General features: G+C 56.3%; 1 protein-coding gene across 5 annotated transcripts in view; it reads right to left on the bottom strand.

Moving 5' to 3' along the window:
- Mgat3 (beta-1,4-mannosyl-glycoprotein 4-beta-N-acetylglucosaminyltransferase) overlaps positions 1-20,513 on the bottom strand; it is a 30,020-nt gene extending 9,507 nt beyond the window's left edge. Inside the window, exon 1 of one of the 5 annotated variants that reach the window (XM_020173408.2) lies at positions 20,397-20,513. Coding sequence is in view for 2 of the 5 variants with exons in the window: in XM_074084523.1 (XP_073940624.1) it covers positions 7,194-7,372 (179 nt within the window). In the remaining 3 variants the exon portion in view is untranslated. Of the gene's footprint in view, positions 1-7,189; positions 9,129-10,003; positions 10,281-19,555; positions 19,712-20,396 lie in introns of those variants that run through there. The other 4 variants (XM_074084524.1, XM_074084525.1, XM_074084523.1 and 1 more) reach the window with 4 other exon arrangements.
- Between the last annotated feature and the right edge of the window lie 808 nt (positions 20,514-21,321).

The following is a 21,321-nucleotide window of genomic DNA, read 5'->3' as shown; positions in this document are numbered from 1 at the left end:
CAGGCAGGCACTCTCTAAGGTCAAAACCACTCTTCAGGCCCCTCCTGCTGCGCCAGCAGCTTAGAGCTATACTTAGGCCTCATTCAGTCTGGTAAAATTCACCAAGCATTCTTAGGTACCTGCTTTGTGCCAAGGTCCGCCTCTCTGGAACCCCACATTGCCTAGGGCCTCACAGCGTTCACTGTCACTTTTACAGGTATAGACAACCCAGTTCAAATGCCAGCTCTGCCACTTCCTCTGTGTGTGGCCTTGGGCAGGTTAATTGCTTTTCTGCAGCTCTATTTTCTTACCAATAGAGTTAGATTAAAAACCCACATAAAAGCTGGGCACAGCTCATACCTATAATCCTAGCTACTTGAGAGGCTGAGGTTGGGAGGATCATGATTTGAGGCCAGCCTAGGCAAATAGTTCACAATACCCCATCTCCAAAATAACCAGAGAAAAATGGACTGGAGGTAAGGCTCAAGCAGTAGAGTCCTGAGTTCAAACCCCAGTCGCACCAAAAACAACCCACATAAGATACCTAACACATGATAAGTGTTCAGTAAACACTAACTCCTCTTACCCTGCTGTTATTCCCTAGCCTGGCAGAGGAGAGAGTGTGCCTTCAGGTTGGGGCACATCAGACGCAAAGACTTGGAGGTAAGCCCCTGGCAGGACCTCAGTCCTGGCAGGTGCTGTCCTGTTACAGTAACCGGGAGCAGAATTTGGGGCTCACAGCAGAGGCCAAGCAAAGCCTGGGCTTGCCAAGGCAGGTGTGCGCTGGGAAATAGCACCATGTTCCCTGGGGCTCCAGGAAGGGAGGGTCAGAGGTTCCCTGGGGGACCCCTGACAGGACATCCCTTCAGTAGCTGCCTGATACATTGAGCTGCACCTGCCCTAGGGGTCTGGGTCTCCTGTCTGACTGGGTGAAGGTGGTGGGGGATGGGTCAGCAGCCAGGTGACCCTGGACGCAAAAGGCTGAGGCTGAGCCAGGATGGCAGCAGGACTCAAGCCCATAAGCCATGCCCCAGCAAGTTTGAGCTGAGTGGATTTCCATGCTTTTCTCCCTCTCCCCACCTGTCCCCTCTCCTTGTACCCTTTCTGTTGGGCTCTGCTTGGAGCGCTGACGGGGTAAGTGAGGGATAAGATGAGCCCGACCCTAGAGCTGGAGTAGTGAGGATTCTCCAGACAGACAGACAGACAATAGTAGACAGACAAGGATTTGTTGAGGGAATTGGCTCACATGATTATGGAGGCTGAGAAGTCCCACGACAGGCCTTCTGCAAGCTGGAGACCCCACAAGGCTGACTGTGTGGCTCAGTCCAAGTCCAAAGGCCTCAGAACCATGGAAGCCAAAGGTGTTAACTCAGTCATGGCCTATAGCCTGAGAACCTGGAAGCCACTGGGGTAAGTCCTAATGTCCCAGGGCCTCAAGTTCCAGTGTCCAAGGGCAGAAGTGTCCCAGCTCCGAGAGAGAAGAATTCACCCTTCCTCTGACTTTTTGTTCCCTCTGTCCCCGGTAGAGAAGAGGGTGCCTGTGCATGCTGAGGGTGGATCTTCCCACTCATGCCCATCTCCACAAACTCCCTCACAGAAGTAAAGCATGACCGGTTCTCTAGTGTCCCTAACCCAGCAAGGTGACACTTGAAATTAACCATCACAATGACCCAGCCATGACCTCAGAGTCAGGCTGAGGTTGAGCCCTGCCTGGAGCTGAACTGTGGGGCTGGCTGATTAAGCAGCAGCTCTGGGTCACAGTCACACTGACAGCTGTCCACGGGGTGACAGGAGGCTCCCACGGAGCTCTCTGTAGTTCTGAGCTCGCCTGCACTGACCAGGGTTCTAGCTCAGCCCTGGGGTACCTTTGACTGGCTTCACCCTGGCCCTTGTCTCTTTCATGGTTCAGATGGCTTGTATCCTGATGGCTACTTGCCCTGACTACCACTCTATGGCCCCTTCTGCCTGCCCCTGACCTCTGGTGTCCTCAACTCTGGGCACTTGACTCCTCCAACTGGGAGAAGGGGCCAGCTGCCACCAGTGTACTACAGCACACAGTCCGATTCCCAGTATGCACTCCAGGCACTCTTGGGATGTCCATGAGGAGATTTCTAGAGATTCCTAGCTCCCCGTCAGCCTCCACTCCTAGGCAGGAATTGGCCCATCTACAACTGCCCTCCCAGGATGATGAGCCCCTACTGCTCCCCAGAGCTGGTTCATCTGCTTGGAAGAGCATCTTGACTGAGCTGAGGTCTGCCTCCCGGAGCTCACCTTTCACCCCATGCCAGGCCTGAGCCAGGCCACCGGAGGCTCTGCCTGCCTCTAAGAGCAGAGCAGGGAGCATCAGAGGTGTGTCTGCAGCAAACCCTGCCATGTCCAGCAGCTCTGGGGACACAGGGTAGGCCAGTGGCTATGATGGCCTGATCCAAACATGGCCTGTGACCTCGGCAAGTTATTTCACCTTCCCTGCCTCAGTCTCCCCTTTCATTAATCCATGCAAAGGGCTAGGAAACCTGCCTAGACACAGTGGATGTTCAGTAGGTGTTGGCGTCTGTTGTTACTGAAGACTGGAGGAATTTGGTTTGAATTGGCTAGCTGTGTGCCCTCTCTGAGCTTCAGTCTTCTAAGATACTGCAGTCCTGTGGGAGGCCTGGGTGAGCAGAGACGTTGACGCAGCCTGCAAAATGCCTGGCACTGGTGGGGTCCTGGTGGCTCACGCCTATAATCCTAGCTACTCGAGAGGCTGAGATCAGAAAGATCATGATTTGAGGCCAGCCTGGGCAAATAGTTCAAGAGACCCCCATCTCCAAAATAACCAGAACAAAACAGACTGGAGGTGTGGTTCAAGCAGTAGCGTGCCTGCTTTGTGAACGCAAAACCCTACTCCAGTCCCACCAAGAATAAAAATAAAAAAGCCTGGCACCTGTAAATGCTCATTTATTCCTTTCCTTCCATTTGGGCTTCTTGTCCAACAAGCAAGGCAGACTCATCCAGTCTTGCTCCTGGATGGCTCCGTTAAAAGACTGGACAGTTGGGAGCTGCCTACCACTGATGCACCCACCACCCTACGAGCCATTTCTCAGTGACTGAGGCTTTCAGGGCCCTAGGCATCCAGTGCCTCACTGAGGGTCCAGTCTCCTCTCTTGGTAGCAGAAGGCCCTTGGGTAAGAGCACTGCCCAAGCCCCCACCCCAGGCCAGCGTTCTGTTCCATGTGCATGTGGCTTCTGGGTATCCAAACCTCAGGGTGTCCACTCCAAGCTCTCTGGGCTGCTGGAAGTTCTTCCTTAGGTTAAGCTACATCTGTCTCCCTGGGGCTTTGCTGCTGATTCTGGTTCCTTCCTTGGGAAGAGCAAGCCAGTGTCTCAGGGCTGAGAAGCCAGCAGGCAACTCCCCTGGTCCTTCCAATTTGAGGCTTCATGGAGTGACAGGCAGAAGCTCCTGAGTTCCAGTAGGATTTGAGGAAGGGACACTGGGTTTGTTGCTTCAGCTCACATCGTTTCCTCCACTTCTAATTAATATCTGTCAGGCTGGGCTCCACACAGGTCACACCTACTGGAGGTGGTCACGCTATAGCCATGTACCATCCATGCAGACATTCCCAAGTCCAGGCCATGTGCCAGGCCGGAGAGAAACTAGGGCTGGTTCCTGAGGCCAACCCTGGGAGGAGGTGGGGTTTTCCACAGTGATGAAAAAATGGAGGTTTGAGAGGTCAAGCTGCTCTGCTTACTCAGCCACACCCTGTTGACCAGAAGGAAGCAGGTGGAAACTGATCTCCAGGCATCCTGTGCCTGCTGACAGGTAGACCTGAGGCCCAGAGGGCTGCAGACTGAAGCAGGCCTCAGGTACAACAATGTCCAGCCCTCAGGAATTCTACTCCAGCAACCAGGCATGGTCAAGGGCTCCATCCTCCTAGGTGGCCAGAAAGTCCTTGCAAAATCTGTTCACCACAGCACAGGTGGGCCAGCTGCCACTGTACCCATCTGCAGGTGAAGAAACCAAGTCCAGAGAGGAGAGACAGAGCTACACCCAGAGCAGGTCTTGCTCCAGTCAGGCAGTGATTTGCAAGATAGGGTGACCAGATCACTGGGTACTTGGACCCCACAGAAGCTCGCTCGGCTAGCTCAGCTCCAGGGCAGGGACCTCCTGATAGCTCAGTCCATCACCTACCCCCAGGAGCCTTGTCCCTGGTGAGCCCCACCTCTTCCCCGCTCCCTCACCAGCTATACCCTGGCCCTCTCCTCCCTCCAAACCCACCTCACTCAGCCTGATCCCACAATCCTCCAGGCTGCCTCAGAACTTTCCCACAGAGGGTCTGGCAAGTGCCTGGGGAAATTGGTTCCCAAGGCTGGGACCTGCCCATAGCCACCCTGCCCCTCCCAGAACTGGTTATTGGCCTCCGCAGAACATCAGCTTCTTGTCCCAGAGGCCCATGGGTGGCATAGCTGTAGGATACCATTCCAGAACATTCTACTGGACAGCAATGAAAGTTAAATAGATTAAACCTCCTCAGGCACCAGCCCACAGGGTGACTGTGCATCCACTGTTCAACATTAATGATGGCTGCCACCTACTGCATACTTCCTAAGTGTCAGTTATTGGCTGGGGTGTCACATCGGTTTACCCTCAGACACAGCCCCCACCCAGGTGCAGAAGGGTAGGGAGAGGAGGCAGGCCTCAGCCCCAGGAGGCTCTTAGAACCGTGTAGTCTGTGCCTGACCAAGCAGCCCAGCCTTAGTGCAGCCCAACAGCACATTTCGGGATGGCGGAAATGTGCCTGACCTGCACTGTTTGTTACAACAGCCACTAGTATAGACCACTAGCACTTGAACTTGGCTGCAGGTGAGGAACTTACGGTTTAACTTAATTTAAATTCCAGTCGCCATATGTGCTAGAGGCTGCTGCATTATACAGACCAATCTAGGGAGGGGGAGGCAGGGCGTCAGCTGGCCCACCCACCACACAGCCTGGTCGAAGTAATGGGGCCAGATAAGGGAACAAACTAGGCCAAGGTGAAGAGACCAGAGTGTGGGGTGGTGGTGATGTCAAAGTCCCAGTGCAGATAAAATGCTAGATGACTACGCAGCTAAGCGGGGCGGGGTGGGGGGGGGGCAGCCTGGCAACCCAGACAAGAACCTGACCTTGAGACTGAGGTGGGGCTGTACACAGCACCTGGGGAAAGCCTGGGAAGGACAGGGGGAGAGCCATTGAGAGCAGGTGTTGGGTGGTCAGCAGGGCCGATGCGCAATAATGCTGGGAGAACGACAAAGGACCTAGGCTCTGGGAGGGGGCCTGGGCACACAGCAGAGCCATCAGGGTTAGGAGGAAGCAGGCGAAGGAGGGGGCCTGAGGCAGCGTCTAGACTCTCAGCCAGACTGCCAGGGGCTCATTTCCCTAGGCCCCACTCCTATCAGTCAGATGGGGCCGTAACAGCGCCCACACCACAGGTGAGGATTTCAGGCACTTATTTAAAGTGCTTAGACCCATGACTGGCACAGTGAGCACCAGGTGAGCCTGTGAAGCCAGACTTGGTGAGGGTGTGAGGTAAATGTTACAGGAGAGAGACCAGGGCCTCCAGGTAAAAAAAAGTCTAACAAGCTCTACAGTGACTTTACACCTCACTCCACAGATGGGAACCAAGCCCAGAGGAGGGCAGTGACTTGGCCAAGGCCACATAAGCAGAACTCAAGGCTCTGACTTCTCTCGTTCTGAGATGTGTCTCTACTCAGATGGGCACAGGACCCCAGATGGGGCAGGCTGGGGCACCAGGAAGGATGTGCAGAGGCCAGTGGGGCAGCAGTGCAGCTGGGGGCTGCTGAGTGTGATGAGGACACTGCCCACACTTAAAGGCTGCCTGGGCATCTCGGCTGCCACCCCATGCAGCTAAGCCCTCTAAGCAGCCAGGAGTGAACAGATTTAGGAAGCAGTAGACCCAGAATATTCCTCCCGGAAGACACTGCGTCCAATTGCCCTCTCCTTCTTCAAAACAGCTGGCACTCAAGAGTGCTCTCTGGTGCCAGACACAGTGCCACTCACCTCCCCTCTTTTTTTTCTTGGTACTGCAGTTTGAACTCAGGGCCTTGCTAAGCAGATGTTCACAGCACTGGCACTTTTTTGCTTTAGCTATTTTCAGATAGGATTTTATGGTTTTTGCCCAGGGCTGACCTCAGACCTGTACCTTCCTGATCTCTGTTTCCCAAGTAGCTGGGGTTACAGGCGTCAGCCACCTCATCTGGTTCACCTTCCTTCATTTATTCTCATAGGCATGGGAGGACCTGCCTGAAACTCCTAGCTAGCTGGAGTCAGCTGCAGGACTTGCCAGCCACCTGGCCCCCTTACACAGGGTTTCAGGCACAAGGTCCCCTCACACCCTGCCGCCACTGGAGCCCATGGAATGCTTCACCTGCCTATCCTGCCAATCCCCCCTCCCCTGCCTGAGGCCCCCTTGCCAGTGTGGCCTAGTGTGAGCCCCCCTGGGCAACATCTGCCAGGCTTGGCTACAGGGAACTAAAACTGCATTTCACAAAGCCCTAAGTTCCCTGAACGGCTGCAGGGACCCCCCGGCAGCCCTCCTCACCCCGACCCAACACCAACAGGAATGCATTATCCTGGACGGTACCCTGTGAGGTAACTAGCACTTGCCTGGTGTAGGAGATCACTGATGTTCTAAAAAGTTGGGAAAATGCCAAGGTGAAGCCTGAGCTTCAGGAGATCCTAGAAGGACCCTGCCTGGCAGTGCAGACCCAGCTCTGGCTGCCCCACTGTGCCCCATCCTGTGTGGTCCTCTTTGCCCCTCACCCCGTATCTCCCTTTGGCCCTGATCACAGCAAGGGAGGGCTCCCAGTATCTACTCAGGTTTCTGTTCACTTGCCTGGCCTGGCCACAGCCTGGCCAAATCCTGATGCCCCGGTGCCCACAGCAACCCTAGTGACCTGCAACTGTGGGGGAGATGGGAGGAGACTTCTGAGACCACCCCAGAGCCTCCCCGTGGCACATGTGCTCAGCACTTCATGCTTTTCTCTCACTCTGTCCTTTCCCTGGTCACCACTGCTATTTACCAATGAGGATACTGAGGCTTGAACTCTTGCGAATGACAGCTCTGGCAACCCTTCAGATCTTACCCTAAGTCCACACTCCCCACCACTCCCCCTGCATCAGGTCATGTGTGGGCCCCTGCAAGCCATCATTGCCCACCCTGCCATCACCTGGTACCTGCCTCAAGGCTTCCCACTGGCATCCAGGTGGGCAGTGTCCAGTCCCAGCTGCTACAGTGTGCTCCAAATTCTGTACCTGGCTTTTCTGGTGGCTGCTTCCTCCCTGGCAGACTGTCAGTTGCCTCCCTGGGCTGAGCCAGGTGTCAGTTATGTGACTACATAGGGAGCTGACCTTGGCCATATCCAATGCCAGCCCTCTCCTTCATCTGGGCTGGTTTCTGAGCTCCACCTCCCCCAGCTGGGTGCCTCACCTCCTGGGCCTCAGTCTCCTCATTTGTGGAAACAAGTAACCAAGCAGCAGAAAGGGCAGCTCCACCCTTCCTGAGCTGTTGCAACCAGCTGAGGTGTTGTGGAGGCCAGCAGCACCTGCGTTTTCCCAGGGAGGAGCTGTCAAAGCCAAATGCAGTAAACCTTAGGCCTGTCCCCTTTGACCCTCATCCTGCTCCCTCTTTGGGCAGAGGGTCCCTGAGGACTGTGCCCTTACTTCTGGAGTTCGTTGGATATTCTCAGTGGGGTGTAAATGGAAACTGAGAAGCATGTTCACACGGAAGAGCTCAGAGAGGAACTCTGTGCGGAGGGATGGGAGAGGCCAAGGTTCTGAACACATGCCACTGCCCTCAAAGGCAACCTGGTGCCCAGCAGCTATGTGGCAGGGCAAATTAGGGGCTCTCTGCATGTGGGAACAGAGGCTGGGCTCTGTGTGGTTCACCACAGATGAAAAATTGGGGTCCTGGAGAAGACCCCCAAATAGCTATTTACTATCTGGCTCCAAGCTCAAGAGCCCCCCTTAGCAGGGCACTCATTCCTTGAAGTGGGCTGAGCCTAGCTGAGCATTGGTGCTGTGGGGGAAGGGCCACAGCCCTGCGTTAGGGGGCCTTTGCACATGTCCCCCACAGGAGCCTCTTCTCCCTATCCCCCTTCACATCCCAGCTTAGTCCTTGCCTCCCTAGGGAGGTTGTCTCCCACCCCAGTCTGCTCAGTGGGACTTCCCAGCCGCTTAGCCCATCAGCCTGGAGAGGGACTGCCCATTTCCTTGGCTGCCTGACGCAGCAGCCTGTAAGCACTAGGTCCCACTTCCGGTGTCTGGCACACTGTGAACATCCTAGAATGAAAGAACAAGCAGGGTGCCCATGGGCAGGCTGCCCTGCCACTCTGTGTCTCAGTGTCTCCTTCTGTTAGGTGGGATGGCAACCACCCTGCAGGGCTGCTGAGAGCCCCCACCGGAAAAAGTTAACAGGTGTCCAGTGGGTGAGGGGAGTGGGCTTCCCAAGAGTAAGGATTCTATTTCTGCAGAGGGAGGCTGGCTGGGACTAAGGAAAGGGGCAGGGCTGGGCGTGGGCTGCAAGGAACAGACAGGAGGCCAGAGAGGTGGGGGCAGTGGGGAGGGCAGCATGGGACCCTATTGTTACCTAGGCCAAGGATTAATGATTAACGGCTTCTGATTAGAGGCCTGGTTTACTCAGACATGGCCCATGTGGCCAGTCCTTCGCCAACGCCCACTGAGCAGCGTCCTACCCAGGCTTATCACTGGGTCCTCAGGAACCCAGAGGCCAGTGGGATATTTCCATAAGTGTCTCAGGAATCCCTGCCTCTTGAGCCTGTGGGTACCTTCCACCCACCAATCCTGCAGCCTCCCAGACCTGAACAAGCCACCCTGCCCTGTCTGGAGTAGGGAACGAGTGAGCAGGCCATCCAGGAACCGGAGAAGACTTTACACATCTGTGGATTGAGATTAGTGACAACTCCTAAGCAGAGCAGTAGTCAACATCTTGGCACCGGGATGGTCCTCACCAGCTTTACCAAGGAGGCAGAGGACAAGCAAGGTCAGAGGGAACAGGGGTGAACACCTTCAGCTCCATGAGGGAAGAAAGTCTGGGTCCTTTAGGCCTGAGCTGGGGGAGATCCCTCCAGCCCAGCCTCTCTAGAGAAAGCCCCCCAGTCCTGCCCTGCTGAGACCAGCAGTACTGCTCCAGCAGGCAGTGCCAGCCCCTCCCACCCCAGCTCCCCATCCTCCAGGGAAAATGTACAAAGGGCCACTTCAGTGCGGAGTCTCAGCTCTATCTCCAGCCCAGAAGGCAGTGGGGGAAGGGAGGGAGGGTGCACCCCACCCTCCCCTGTCCTCTTGGGGCCTCTGGCCCAGGGCCACTGACTGAAGCAAGTTAGGCATCATTGTGGTTTGTGGTGTGGGAGTGGGGGGAGGGGGAGGGCATGGTAGAGATCCAAAGAAATGCTCCTAAGGGCACTAACCCAGTGAGTTCCTGGGGCACTCTAGGGGTGCCCCTGCCAGCCTATGACCTGATGGAATGATCTAAGCCAAGCCACAAGGATGTGGACACAGACTGTGGGTCTCACTTGGCCTGGCTGTAGGCCGGCCAGGCAGCTTGCTTAGCCTCTCTGACTGCTAGCAAGGCACAAAACACTCTTTAAGGGAGCTCCGACAACCTGAGCTGATAACCTGTGACCCATGCCTGGCACCGAGGAGCACTCTGACAACTTCTGTATGCCCAATGCCCCTTCTCGACCTGCTCAGTGACATGACCAGCCAGCTAGCCACACACACCAAGAACCAGGACCCACCCTCAATCCTCCTACTCAGTGGCCTCTCATCCATCACCCTGCCTGGCTGGCAGGTGGAGTGGCTCAAGTGGTAGAGCATCTGCCTAGCAAGTGTGAGGCCCTGAGCTCAAACCCCAGTACTATCAAAAACCAAAAAATCATCACCCAGTCTGTCTGTCCCACTGGCTGAAACTTCTCTAAGCCCATTCTCCCTGAGCCCAGGCTCCCAGCTGGTTGATCCACCAGCAGCGCTCACCAGGACACCAGTCTCCTAGGGGCTCTAGACCAGGTCCCCAGATCCTCAGGAGCTTAGCAAAGCTAAGCAGCGGCTGTGCTTCTCTTGGACCCACTGCCCTTGGTATAAAGTCCAAGCATGCTAGGAGGTGAAACCTCCCTCTCCACTCCTGTTCCTCCAACCTGGACTCTGCCTGCTGGACCTGAGCTGTCACCCCACAGGGGCTGTGCTGTCCCATGACCTGTGCCCCCAGCCCCAAGCACAAGCTGAACGGTGGTCTCCCAAGATCACACACTTGCAGCTTTCAATTGTGTTGCCTGGTCTGGGACTCAGAAAAGTGGCCCAGTGCCCTAGATCTACCTGCCCTGCTACATTGGGTGGCTCACTTACATGAATTCTAAGGGTCCCTTCCAAGGAGATGTTAGTGGTGCAGAGGGGAGACAGGAAATGATGTCAGCCTCCAGGGTACTGGGCTGGGAGGAGTCTTGGGAACGAGGGGAGGAATGTGGGGAATGAGAGGAACTGCTTTGAGCGAGTTAGGATCCTCCTTACTGGGTCCACACTGTGCCTCATTCTGTGCGGTTCTTGCCACTGGACAGCAGGTGCCCAGTGAGCTGCTGCTGAGTAAAGGAGGGCTGGGGAGGTGACTGGCCTGCAGCGGTCCAGAAGCCGGGGAGCCTGAGCATCACAGTGAACTTCGGTCCTGGCAGAGCACGTGCACAGTAGACTGGCTCTGGGGCTCTGTGCACCTGGAGGGCTGCCTACCGCCTGGAGGAAGCCGAAACAATGCGCCCTTTCTCTTCTCTCCTCCCCAGTTACTATTGCATTTCTGCTCTGCTGTCTGCCTGGGGCGCCAGCTCAAAGCCAGGCCTGGGTCTGTGGCCCCCCTCTTCCATAGCAGCAGCTCCACCCACTTCCCCTGCCCACAGCACAACAAACACACTCTAGCCCACCAAGGGAAAACTAAGTCATCTCCTCACCCCTTTGGAGCCTCTGAGGCACTGGGGTGCCCATCTCACCATTTTAGGCGGATAGTTCTGAGCAATGGCGAGGACCAGGGACAGCCACCTAGCATCAGGGGGCAGGTTGCACTCTTTTGCTATGAGGGGGCCACCACCCTCTTTGGGTCAGGACCTGACTGTCTCCATTGGGGACACCCAGGAGGCCATCACCACATGGAAGGATGCCATGCAGGACTGCAGGGGCTAAGCCCACTGCTCTTTAACACAGAGACCACCACCCACCTGCTCTCAGTGTTGGTGACTGAACTTTCCCACCTGGAAGAGGTGGAAAGTGCTAGGAGCCAGGTGTGCAAGTGCTCAGATGTCCCACTGGCTTTGGGGAAACAGAAAAAAAATGACACAACAACAATAAAGCCATCACCATACAGAGAGAAGCCAGGAGCCAGTCTCAGCAATGCCACTAACCTCCTGGGTGACCCTGGCTCCCAAGAAACGTGCTCTATCTCATTTTGTCTTCACAACCCATTTCACAGATGCGGAAGCTGAGGCTTGGCGAGAGGGTGGAACATGCCTGCAACCAGGCAGCTCTCAGTAAAGGGCTTTCACCCCACCCAGTCTGGCAGAGAACAGATGTGGGCCAACCACTGCCCACTGAGGCTCGACCTGTCCCCCTCTGGACCTGAGTTTCCCCACGGACCACAGGGGGCTGACCTCAGAGTTCTAAAAGATCCCCATTCTAAGTGTACAACTTCATGTCAGAATGCAGAGCTTCCAAATGTCAGGTGCTGTGGCTGGGCAGTGCTGGATTCTGGCTGCTGGTTCAAGTTCTCCTCTCACAGAAGGTTCGGCATCACAGGCTTTCCAGCCATCTTTGAGTCCCTGGTTCTGTATCCTCCAGACATCCCTCTTCCTCTTCAGGGCAATGTATTCTCCATCCTGCCCTCACCCCCACCTCCCCCACCCAGCAGTGGGGCTACTGCCCACTAATCCACACCCCATCTCCAGAGGGCTTTAGAGCCAGGAAGCCACAGGGATGGGTGTGCACGTGGTCAGACAGCAATGGCCTTCCCCCGCTTCTCCCCATCTCTGCCCTCCTGAGCCTGCCCCGCAGTGCCCCATGAGGCTCCTCTCAGTGATGGAGGTCATCCATCACTGGTCTTCCAGGCCAGGACCCAGCATCTCTTTGGTGGACACTCAGTAAATGTGTGCTGAATGAGTTACGAAGGCAGGCTGGAGGTACCCCAACCTAACACACAGGCACAGCCTAAGAGATGTGGATTCATATGTAACAGAGATGTTTACACCATGGGCATATGCAGGTGGTATGCACAAAACACGTGCACACAAACATGCATGCTGCCGCACCCTGAAGTTGGCAAGTCTGTGCCACCTAGCCCAGCCCCTGGCACACGGTAGGCACTCAGTAAATAACTGCTGAGTTTCTGAATGGATGAATGTCCTGTCTCTCATATAGGGTCAGAAGCCAGGCAGAAGATAGAGACAGTCCTCACCCCAGTTCAAGGCTCAAGACACAATGAGAAAAAGGGTGATTAGCAGGTAGAGCCTGACCCATGCAGGAGACTGGGAAAGACGCTGGTGGCTGGAGTAAGGGAGAATGTGAGCCCTTAGTGAACATCACACTGCTCTGCTCTGGGGATGGAGGTGAAACAGACAGCCCTGGGCCCTGCCCTGAGGGCTCCTCAGGCTAGGAGGGGCAGGAATGGCTTCCTGAGGCTTTCCAGGAGGGCTGAGCAGCAGAGAGACCAGGCAGCAGGAAGGTGAGAGCCAGCCACACACAGGAAGGCTAAGGGTGGAGGCAGTGGGTAAGAAGGTGCTGAGGCCAGATGAATGTCCTGGGAAAGAGGTCCAGGGCTTTGGATGAAATTCTCAGGCACTGCATCCCAGTAGTCCCAGGCCTAGGCGCCTGTGACCCAATTCTCCTGAACGAAGCAGGCAACTTGCTCCAGGTGCACTTACTGGGGGATATACCTGGTGACAGGCCACTCCCACTGGGAGGACCACACTGGTCACCTGGAGGCTGCCCACAGGTGATGGCCCCAGAATCAGACAAAAGGGGACCCACTCTTCTCAATGGCCCTTTCTTCCCTCTCACTTTTAAGATAAAATTTCATTTTTCTGGATATAAAGGTTTCTTGTACATTCTTGAAAATGTGGGAAACACAGAAAAAGAAACATGGCAGCATCACCCACGGTCTGCCACCCTGGCTTCTCTGGGCCTGAGTTCTCACGTCCTTCCTCTCCCTCCCATCCTACACCTTTTTGCTAGAACCATCTTCATGCATTTCCTGCCAGTGTTGGAGCAACACCTATTTTTCTCTGTCAAGCTTTGTCCTTTTCCACATTAGCAGGCAGGAGCTCAGAACCCTGAGGACTCTGCTCTCCTCATTCCTATCCTCCCCAGACCTGATCTGGGCCTGTGAAATGCCCTGGCTTGAGGATGGGGAAGAGGATGAGGGGTACAATCCCATAACCCGTGGGCTCTCCTCCCACACACCATCCCAGGGGCCCATCGGCCTCTCCCCAAGGCACTCAGGTCAGGGCAAGTCCCAAGCTCCCAAGGCCTCAATATTCCTTCTGCAAAATGGGCAGGTTCTTCTGGCCACAAGGCCTAGAGATCCCCAGCCCATCCCTGATCTGGGCCAAAGTGACAATCAGCAGAGCTCAGATGCACTTTCCAGACACTTGCAGGAGCCACTCCAGGAGGCCCCATCTTTGCCATCAAAACAAGGAACATCAAAGTGAGCCCTGCTGCTGGCTTTGTGATCGCCCACATCTTCCTGGCCCCGTCCTCCTTGTATGCTCCACTAGTGTTTCTACCAGACTGTGGCCTGTCATAAGGCCCAACCTGCCCGCAGGATGCCATTATCTCATGGGACAGCCAGACAGAGGTCTCAAGCAATGACAACCAGTCTTGCCACCCTTGGATGACTTCCTAGAGGAGGCTTAAGGAGGAACAGATACCATCCAGTAGTGGGGAAGGGTGCTATGGACAAAGGAGCAGCACCTGCTAAGGCCTTAACAGAAAACCAGTTCTTGATTTCTGGTAGTGGGGGTGCTGGTGCCATCACCCCAAGAATGTCAGGCACTCTGACCTTCCCCACTGCACATGCCCAGGGATGGCAGTTTCTGTCACTCTCCCCACAGTGGCCTGTGCTGGTGGGCAGTCCCCCACACTTCCAACAGCAGTACCATGCCAGGCCCCAGTCAGCCTTAGGAAACCTGGTCTCTGGACCCCTAGGTGGAGGTGTGCTGGGCACCTCTGGGGTGTGCCTTCTGCCCAGGGCTGGTCCTGATATCAGAGTCCTTTGGTGACTCTTCACGAGGGCCATTCTGCACAACTGTAACCCCTGCCAGCTGTCCTGACCTCGTCCAAGCTGACCCAGACTCAGGCCCAGGCCCTTAGCCCTGTCAAAGCTTCATGCCCTAGGCATGTGCAGTGTGACCCTGGACTGGCCACCACATGTTCTGGTCCTCTGTATCAAGATTTAAGAGTATCTTGGGATGTTCCAAGGTCCAAGTTAATAAGACACATTCAGACGGGGCCAAATTGTGGACCAGCTGGCAACAGGACCCTAGTGCAGGCCTGGTTCTGCCCCTGTGACAAGTGGATTGCTAACCATTGTGTGCACCTGAACCCTGGCTTTGTAGCACCTCCTGTCAGCATGGAAGAAGGATTCCTTTCTCCCATGCACCTAGCACAGACATAGTACCTCAAATGGTTTTCAAGCCCAGGATGTGACACAAGTGAAAAGGTGATGCTGTCCCGTCCTACTACTGTGAGATTCAAGTGAGCTCCACATGTGGAATGCTTTGTAAACTGGAGTGTCACCAACTCTTCCAGTCACCAGCCCATCAGTCAGACTCTGACCTACAGAACCTCCTACTGCCTTTGTGATACAAGCAAGTCACCTCCCTCATCTGGGACTCAGTTTCTACAGGGTAAATGAGGATTATTCTGGTTCCTGAGATACTGGAGTGAGATCACACAAGAAAGGAGGTGTGACTCAGGAGCAGAGCACCTGCCTGGCATGCACAAAGCCCTGGGTTCCATTCCCAGCAATGCAGGTGAAAATAAATAAATAAAAAAGAAAGAAAACTCCATCATCTTGGTCCTGTTAGACACATAAATCTGAGTTAGTCATTAACATTCATAATCCTCAGTGGTAGTCAGGAGGGCACCTTCTCCATCTTTCACCCAAACCAGTCAAGTTGTGTCATTTCTGGAAGTGGCCTTCACCTGCCACCCTTGCAATCATCGTTCAACAAATAGCTTCTGTGTGCCAGGCCCTAATGCACGCTCATGTGCCATCCTGGGAGCCCAGCACTCCCTGTCATCTGCAGTTCTCCCTGTGGCTCACTTCCTAGGGTGGCCACCGTCATCCACTCACCACCATACACACCCAGAGAATGAGGTAAGCTCTGGGGCTCGGCCCTCAGAGGAGGCAACAGCGCAGTCTAATATCAAAGGGGTCTGAGGACAGTATGACACACGAAGGCCTAGGTGACTGGGAGCAAAGGCAGAGAACAGGTGGGGACCTGGGGGGTTCATAAGGCAGCCTGGACTTCTTGGGGTTGGGCAGTGGTTTTTGGAATCTCCAAGGCAGCATTTTGAAAACAGGGCTGAGGGTATGGCTCAGTGATGGAACACTGAGTTCCGTCCCACAAAAAAGAAATGGAAACCAGGCACTGGTGGCTCACACCTGTAATCCTAGCTACTTGGGAGGCAGAGATCAGGAAGATCATGGTTTAAGGCCAGCCAGGGCAAAAAAAAAAAAAACCACAAAAAACAAACAAAAAAAAAGCCAGACCCTATCTCAAAACTATCCAACATAAACAAGGACTGGTGGAGTGGCTCAAGTGGTAGAGCACCTGCCTAGGAAGCATGAGGCCTTGAGTTCAAACTCCAGTACCAACAAAAAAATAAAACAGAATAAAAGGTTGGGGGAAAAAGGAAATGCATGAAAACTGTGGATACCCTGCCAATGGCAGAGATCTAACACAGATGGGCTGGGTAGTGCCTGAAAAATATGCTCCAAGCTGCCCAGGTGAGACTGAACAAGACTTCCAGAAACAGAGCCTGGACAAAGGCAAGGAAGGCAGGAAGGAAGTTGCAGGAGGTAGAGGAAAGGCGGTAGGTAGCCTGGAGGCTGGGAAGCTAGGGAGGTAGCTGCTTTGGGAGGGTGTCAAGTCACCCTGGGATTCTATGGGGAGACAAGGGACAGGTCTCAGTGACCAAGGGGTCCCAGACAGGCAGCCTTGACAGGCTCTGGGGTCCTACAAATTGAACACAGCCCAGTCCTGCCACTTCCTGGCTGTCAGTCCTGACTCCAGGCCTAGGAGGGGAGGAGGGAGAAGGTTCATAGTACCTATGCATGAAAGGTCACTTAAGTTGGAGCATGCAAGGTGCCTGGCCCTCGCCCAGCATGTAGTAAGTGCTGCCATAAACAACAAACAGCAAGTCCTCGTGGAGGAGGGGAGAACACGAAGAAAGCCACCCATGAGGATCTCTGCCAGCCAGAAGTTCACAGCCCACTCAGGCCACCCTCTCTCACTCAGACCCAAAGTTCCCAGCCTGTCCTGCCAGGGCTGCAGAAGGACAGGCTCTGAGGAGGCCCCCAGATCTACACTGGCCCTCCCCCACCTCTCCCAGGGAATTCACTTTAGTGTGAACTAAAAGTTTTGAGCTAAATAAGCTCTAAGTTCATAAAACAACGGGGTAATTAGGTGTGTGAATGACTTCTATTGTTCCAATTTTATTTTTATAGAAAAGATGAAAATAAGTGAGCCGACAGAGATATTTTCACTTCAGGCAGCACAAGGAAAAGTATTTTAGGATCCTGTGAACTTGTTGGATTCTGGGTGAGACTGGGAGCCCCCTGGTCAAGCCCACTTTAGACCGAGGGAGAGGGGATCTGCTTCCAGCCATGGGCTGATCCACCACACTCAGGGACCCAGGGACCGTAACCCCTGCCAAACAGGGTTCCTGTGATCGCCCTCTGGTAAGTCCCCTCCATTTGGGAAGAGAAAGGGGGTAAAGAGCAGGGCAGCAGGGCCTCAGCTGAGAATCCCTCATTCACTCACCTATTCATTCATTCATTCATTCGTTCATTCATTCATATACATACAGAAGGCCTCCTCAGTCCATCTGTCCCCAACAGTCTATTGGGAACACAAAACAAACATGCCAAAGAGACAGGCATGCTCTGTGAGTCTACAGCAAAGGGACCAAGATTCACACAGGCCTCCAGTAAATCCCCTCTGCAGAAGGGGATTTTCAGGGTGCCTCGGCACGGGTTACTGCAGGGACACAGTTAATACTTTCGTGGGTAGACTTGTGCATGTCTGCAGGGCTGCATGGAGAGGGGCAACTGCAGAGGGAGAGGGGTTGTCTGACCTGGAGTGGAGGGCTGGCATCATGAAGGCACATGAACAAACTTCTGATGGGTGACAGAGTTTCAGGGGACAGAGAAAGGAGTGGGACAAAACAGATATTTAAGTAGAGGGAAGAGCAAAAGCAAGGAATAGGCACTGAGGTTTAGGTCCTGTTTGAACCACAACTCAGCGGCCTGTTAGGCTAAAGCGTGGGGTCCAGCTGGGCCATTCTGTACAAAATCCAAGGCCAGGTCAAGGTCAGGGAGCCTCTGTGGGGAGGGGCTAGAGCAGGGGTGTGAAGAGTCTCAGGAAAAGAGGACACCACACACTCTCTGCTCTTTCCGCCCTCCATCACGCGGCAGGCTCTTAAGGGTGCCTTCTCCCCTTCAGCCCTCGGGGTGTCCAACACCTTCCTCCTCAACCTCTCCCCTGCAGCATTCCGTGACAGCTGCCCGAGTCTATGTGACTGACAGTGTCTGGGTCCTTTCCTATGTGTCCAACCATTATTATTAAATTAAACACCTCCTGAATGCCTGAGTGCTGAAGCTGGCCTGAACCACCTCCCATTATGAGACTGAAAGATTTACACCATGGGAACTGGCCAGAAAGCCAAATGCCAGCACACCATTGCCCCTTACCTGAGCAATGACACAGAAAAGCAGATCCTTGGCCACAGGGTCACAGTCAGAAGGGGGCAGCAACAGGGATGTGAACAACCCATCTGCTGCAGCAGCTGTGTCTCCTCCCAGAGGGCAAGGGTGAATAAGGAGGCTCACGAGAAAAGGGGGCAGAAGGTGCCCAGTGGAAATCACACCAAGCCATTCAAATGGTCATAGGGTGTGTCATCATCCCCATTTCAGAGACAAGGAAACTGAGGCACAGAGGTGCAGCCAGTAGTGTAGAAGTGGCAGGGCCAGGATTTGAACCAGGCCACCAGGATTTGGATCTGGAATCTGCTTTTAGACTTGCACGGGTGTGGGCAGACCAGGAATACTCAGTGGGATCCCTTGCTCAACTAGATTCTAACCTCCTGACAGCAAGGCCTACGTCCTCTCTACGCAGCCCAGCATCCGGCTCCCGAGGACGCCATGTTTCTTGGCTTGAATGTCTGAAGAAACTTCTACAAGGGAGCCCTGGTACCCATATAGACGGCAAGAGCTGGCATCATGTAGTCTGGGGAACAAAGAGGGTTCGGCCTTGGGGAGCAGAGCAGTATACCCCAAATCTCTTGGCTAGGATAGGGGCAGAATATGGCCAGTGCCCACAGGGGCAAGAGGAGGCAGTGTCTGCAGACTGCCTGCCTCCAGCCACTCAGTGCTTACCTCCTCCCAGAATTACAGGAGGACCAGACACTCAGTCCCCAGCCCTCAGCTCCCTCCTGTTCCCATCAGTCCTCACGTGATCCTCAGCACTGTCTGCCCTCCTGGTGAAGCTGCCTGGCTGCCAGCTGGCATCAGATGTCCTCATTTTACAGGTAATAATACCAACGCAGCAGCCAGAGATTTCCTATACTGTTCAGCCATCCTATATACTTCCTCTCATTCAGTCCTCTCCAAAATCCTGGGGGCAGGGGTGGGGATTCTTCCCATTTGACAGAGGTGGAAACCGAGGCATGGAACACCATGCCTGAAGTGGGCTGCAGCAAAAGGGGTGACAGATGTGCATGAAGCAGCCCTGAGCACAGGCGCCTGGGCAGAGCCTCAGAGGGGCAGCTGAGCCAGTCTGCTCATTTCCAGCCCTGTCTCAGGACAGCTCCCTGCTGTCCTCAGAAGCCAGTGCCAGCTCCCTGGCCTGGCCTGCCACCTAGCCTCCACCTGGCCCTCCTGCCCTTTGGTCTTGGCTTCCAGCCTCTCCCCCTCTTCAGCTCAATTCTCACTGTGGTGGCTCACAGGGCCACCATCCCCCACCCCAGCTCTCCACATACCAGGCACTCACACCTTGGAGCCATTCCCTCGGCCTAGCCAATTTCTCCACCTTCCTGTCATCCTCTCTTTCACTAAGTTTTCTCTCTCTCAGGCTGGGAGCCCCTCTTTCAAACTTTCCCAGAGCCTCTGTCTAGCTCCTTAGAACTGGGCAGCATTAATAACCCCTGACTTTCAGCTCCTGGGGGGACAAGGGCCTTGTCTTGCTCTCCAGGCCGTCTGCATGCTTGGCCCAGTGCCTGCACCTTTAATAAACTGTGCCCCTTCCAGGTGACACACCGGTGCGCTCAACTCACCCATCAAAGCATATCTGGACCGGTGTCCCGAGGACGAGGGAGGAATCCCACAGGGGTAACTGTGCCTGTTCACATCCCTCCTGGGGTGTGTCTTCAGAGCAATGGAGTGTCATCAGACCTCGGGCCACCAGGGATAGCTACACCGCAAGCACCTCTTCTTCCTCCGCCCCAGCTCGGCACCCCACGCACACAACCGGGCGCTCCCCTCCCCACCCCCGGTTCCAGAACTCACTATTTGCAGATATTTATAGCGCCCTCCCCCCAGCCAGGATCCCTCCTCCGCCCTGGGCAGTGCAGCGCAAAGAGCCGATAACCCCCCCTCAGTAAAAGATGTGGGGGGGGCTCTCTCGCTACTAGCCTCTGCCTGGTCCCCACCAGCAGCTACAGCCCCAGCCCCCGCACCGCCCAGCCCCGGACAGCGCTTGGGCCTCGGCCGCAGCCGCAGCCCGGGGTCGGGGGTGGGGAAAGCGGGCGTGGAGGCCTCTCGCCCCCAGCCCCGCTCGGCGCCGGAGGGGGAGCGCGGCGCACAAAGCAGAGCTGGAGCCCCGCGCCTCGGGACGCCCTCCGCCCAGCCCGAGGAGGAGGTCGCCGCGCTGAGGCTCTGCCCTGCGGCCAGGGAGAGCTCTGCGGAGAACCCGGTTGGGGGAGGGGGCGCCGGGCTGAGCAGCCCCCAGCCTCCCGCTCCCCCTCGGCCCCCGGCCCCTGTCCCCAGGGCCGCGCTCCGGGAGGGGCTGTGGGAGCCGCGGGGGTGGGGGACGCCGCGCGCGGAACCGGAGGCGAGGCCCGGGGCGCGGGGATGCAGGGCTGCGGCGCGGGTCCCCGGACTCCAGGGGCAACTCACCCATCGCCCGCTGGGTCTCAGCAGCGGCGGCAGCAGCAGCAGCGGCGGCGGCGGCTCCGCGGCCCCCGGGGCCCCCGGCGGGGAGATGCTGGCGTCCGCCGCAGCCTCTCGCCCCATCCCGGGCTCCGGCGGCGGTGGCTGCGGCGGGCGCCCGGCATCGCAGGCGGCGCGGCCCCGGCCCGGCCCGATCCCCGCCCCCCACCCCACCTCCACCCCGTCCCACGGGCCCGGCGCGGCCTCTCGGCTGCACCTCGGGGCGGCGGCGGGGGCGCGGCGAGCGGGCGGGCGCGGGGGGCGCGGCGGCGAGGCCGAGCTCTGCGCGCAGAGGTGCCCGCTCCCGCCGACCCGGGCGGCCCCGGCCCCCGCCCCGCCCCCGTGCAGCCCCCTCCCCTCCCCCGCCAGCCGGGCTCCGCGCGCCGCACCGCGCCGGGGGCGCCTGGACTGCAGGCTCGGGCTGCCGCTCCGCGCCTCCCGCGTGTGCTCGGATCAAATGTGTGTGTGCGCGCTCCCTGCCTGTGACCGTGCGTGCGCCGGCCCACGGCCCGGGCGTCCTGTGCGGGTGTGTGTGTGCGGTGGGAGGCGGGGCCCGGCAGAGTGTCTGCAGGGTGTGCGCGTGGGGCTCCGTGTCCGGATGTGCGTGGACGTGTGTCTGTGTGTTTGGGTCTGTGTGAGTCACAGCGTACCAGGGTCGGTTCCTGCGCGTGCAAAAACGTATGGGATCTGTGTTGTGTGTGCCGGCGTGCACCTAGATCGTGACTACGTGCACACACAGTGGCAAGGCCCCTAGGTCCTGTGCTGTGGTACGGGCGAGGCTCGGCGGCAGTGATTTAAGTATACACACAGTGGTGACCCTGGGCCTGTGGGATGTGCACGGTGTGGAGCCTGTCATGGAGTGTCTGACTGGGGTATCCTGGCTGCCCGACAG

This window comes from Castor canadensis, chromosome 8 (assembly GCF_047511655.1).
Source record: "Castor canadensis chromosome 8, mCasCan1.hap1v2, whole genome shotgun sequence".
NCBI classification, from domain to species: Eukaryota; Metazoa; Chordata; class Mammalia; order Rodentia; family Castoridae; genus Castor; species Castor canadensis.
This window is presented reverse-complemented; position numbering and strand designations above follow the sequence as displayed.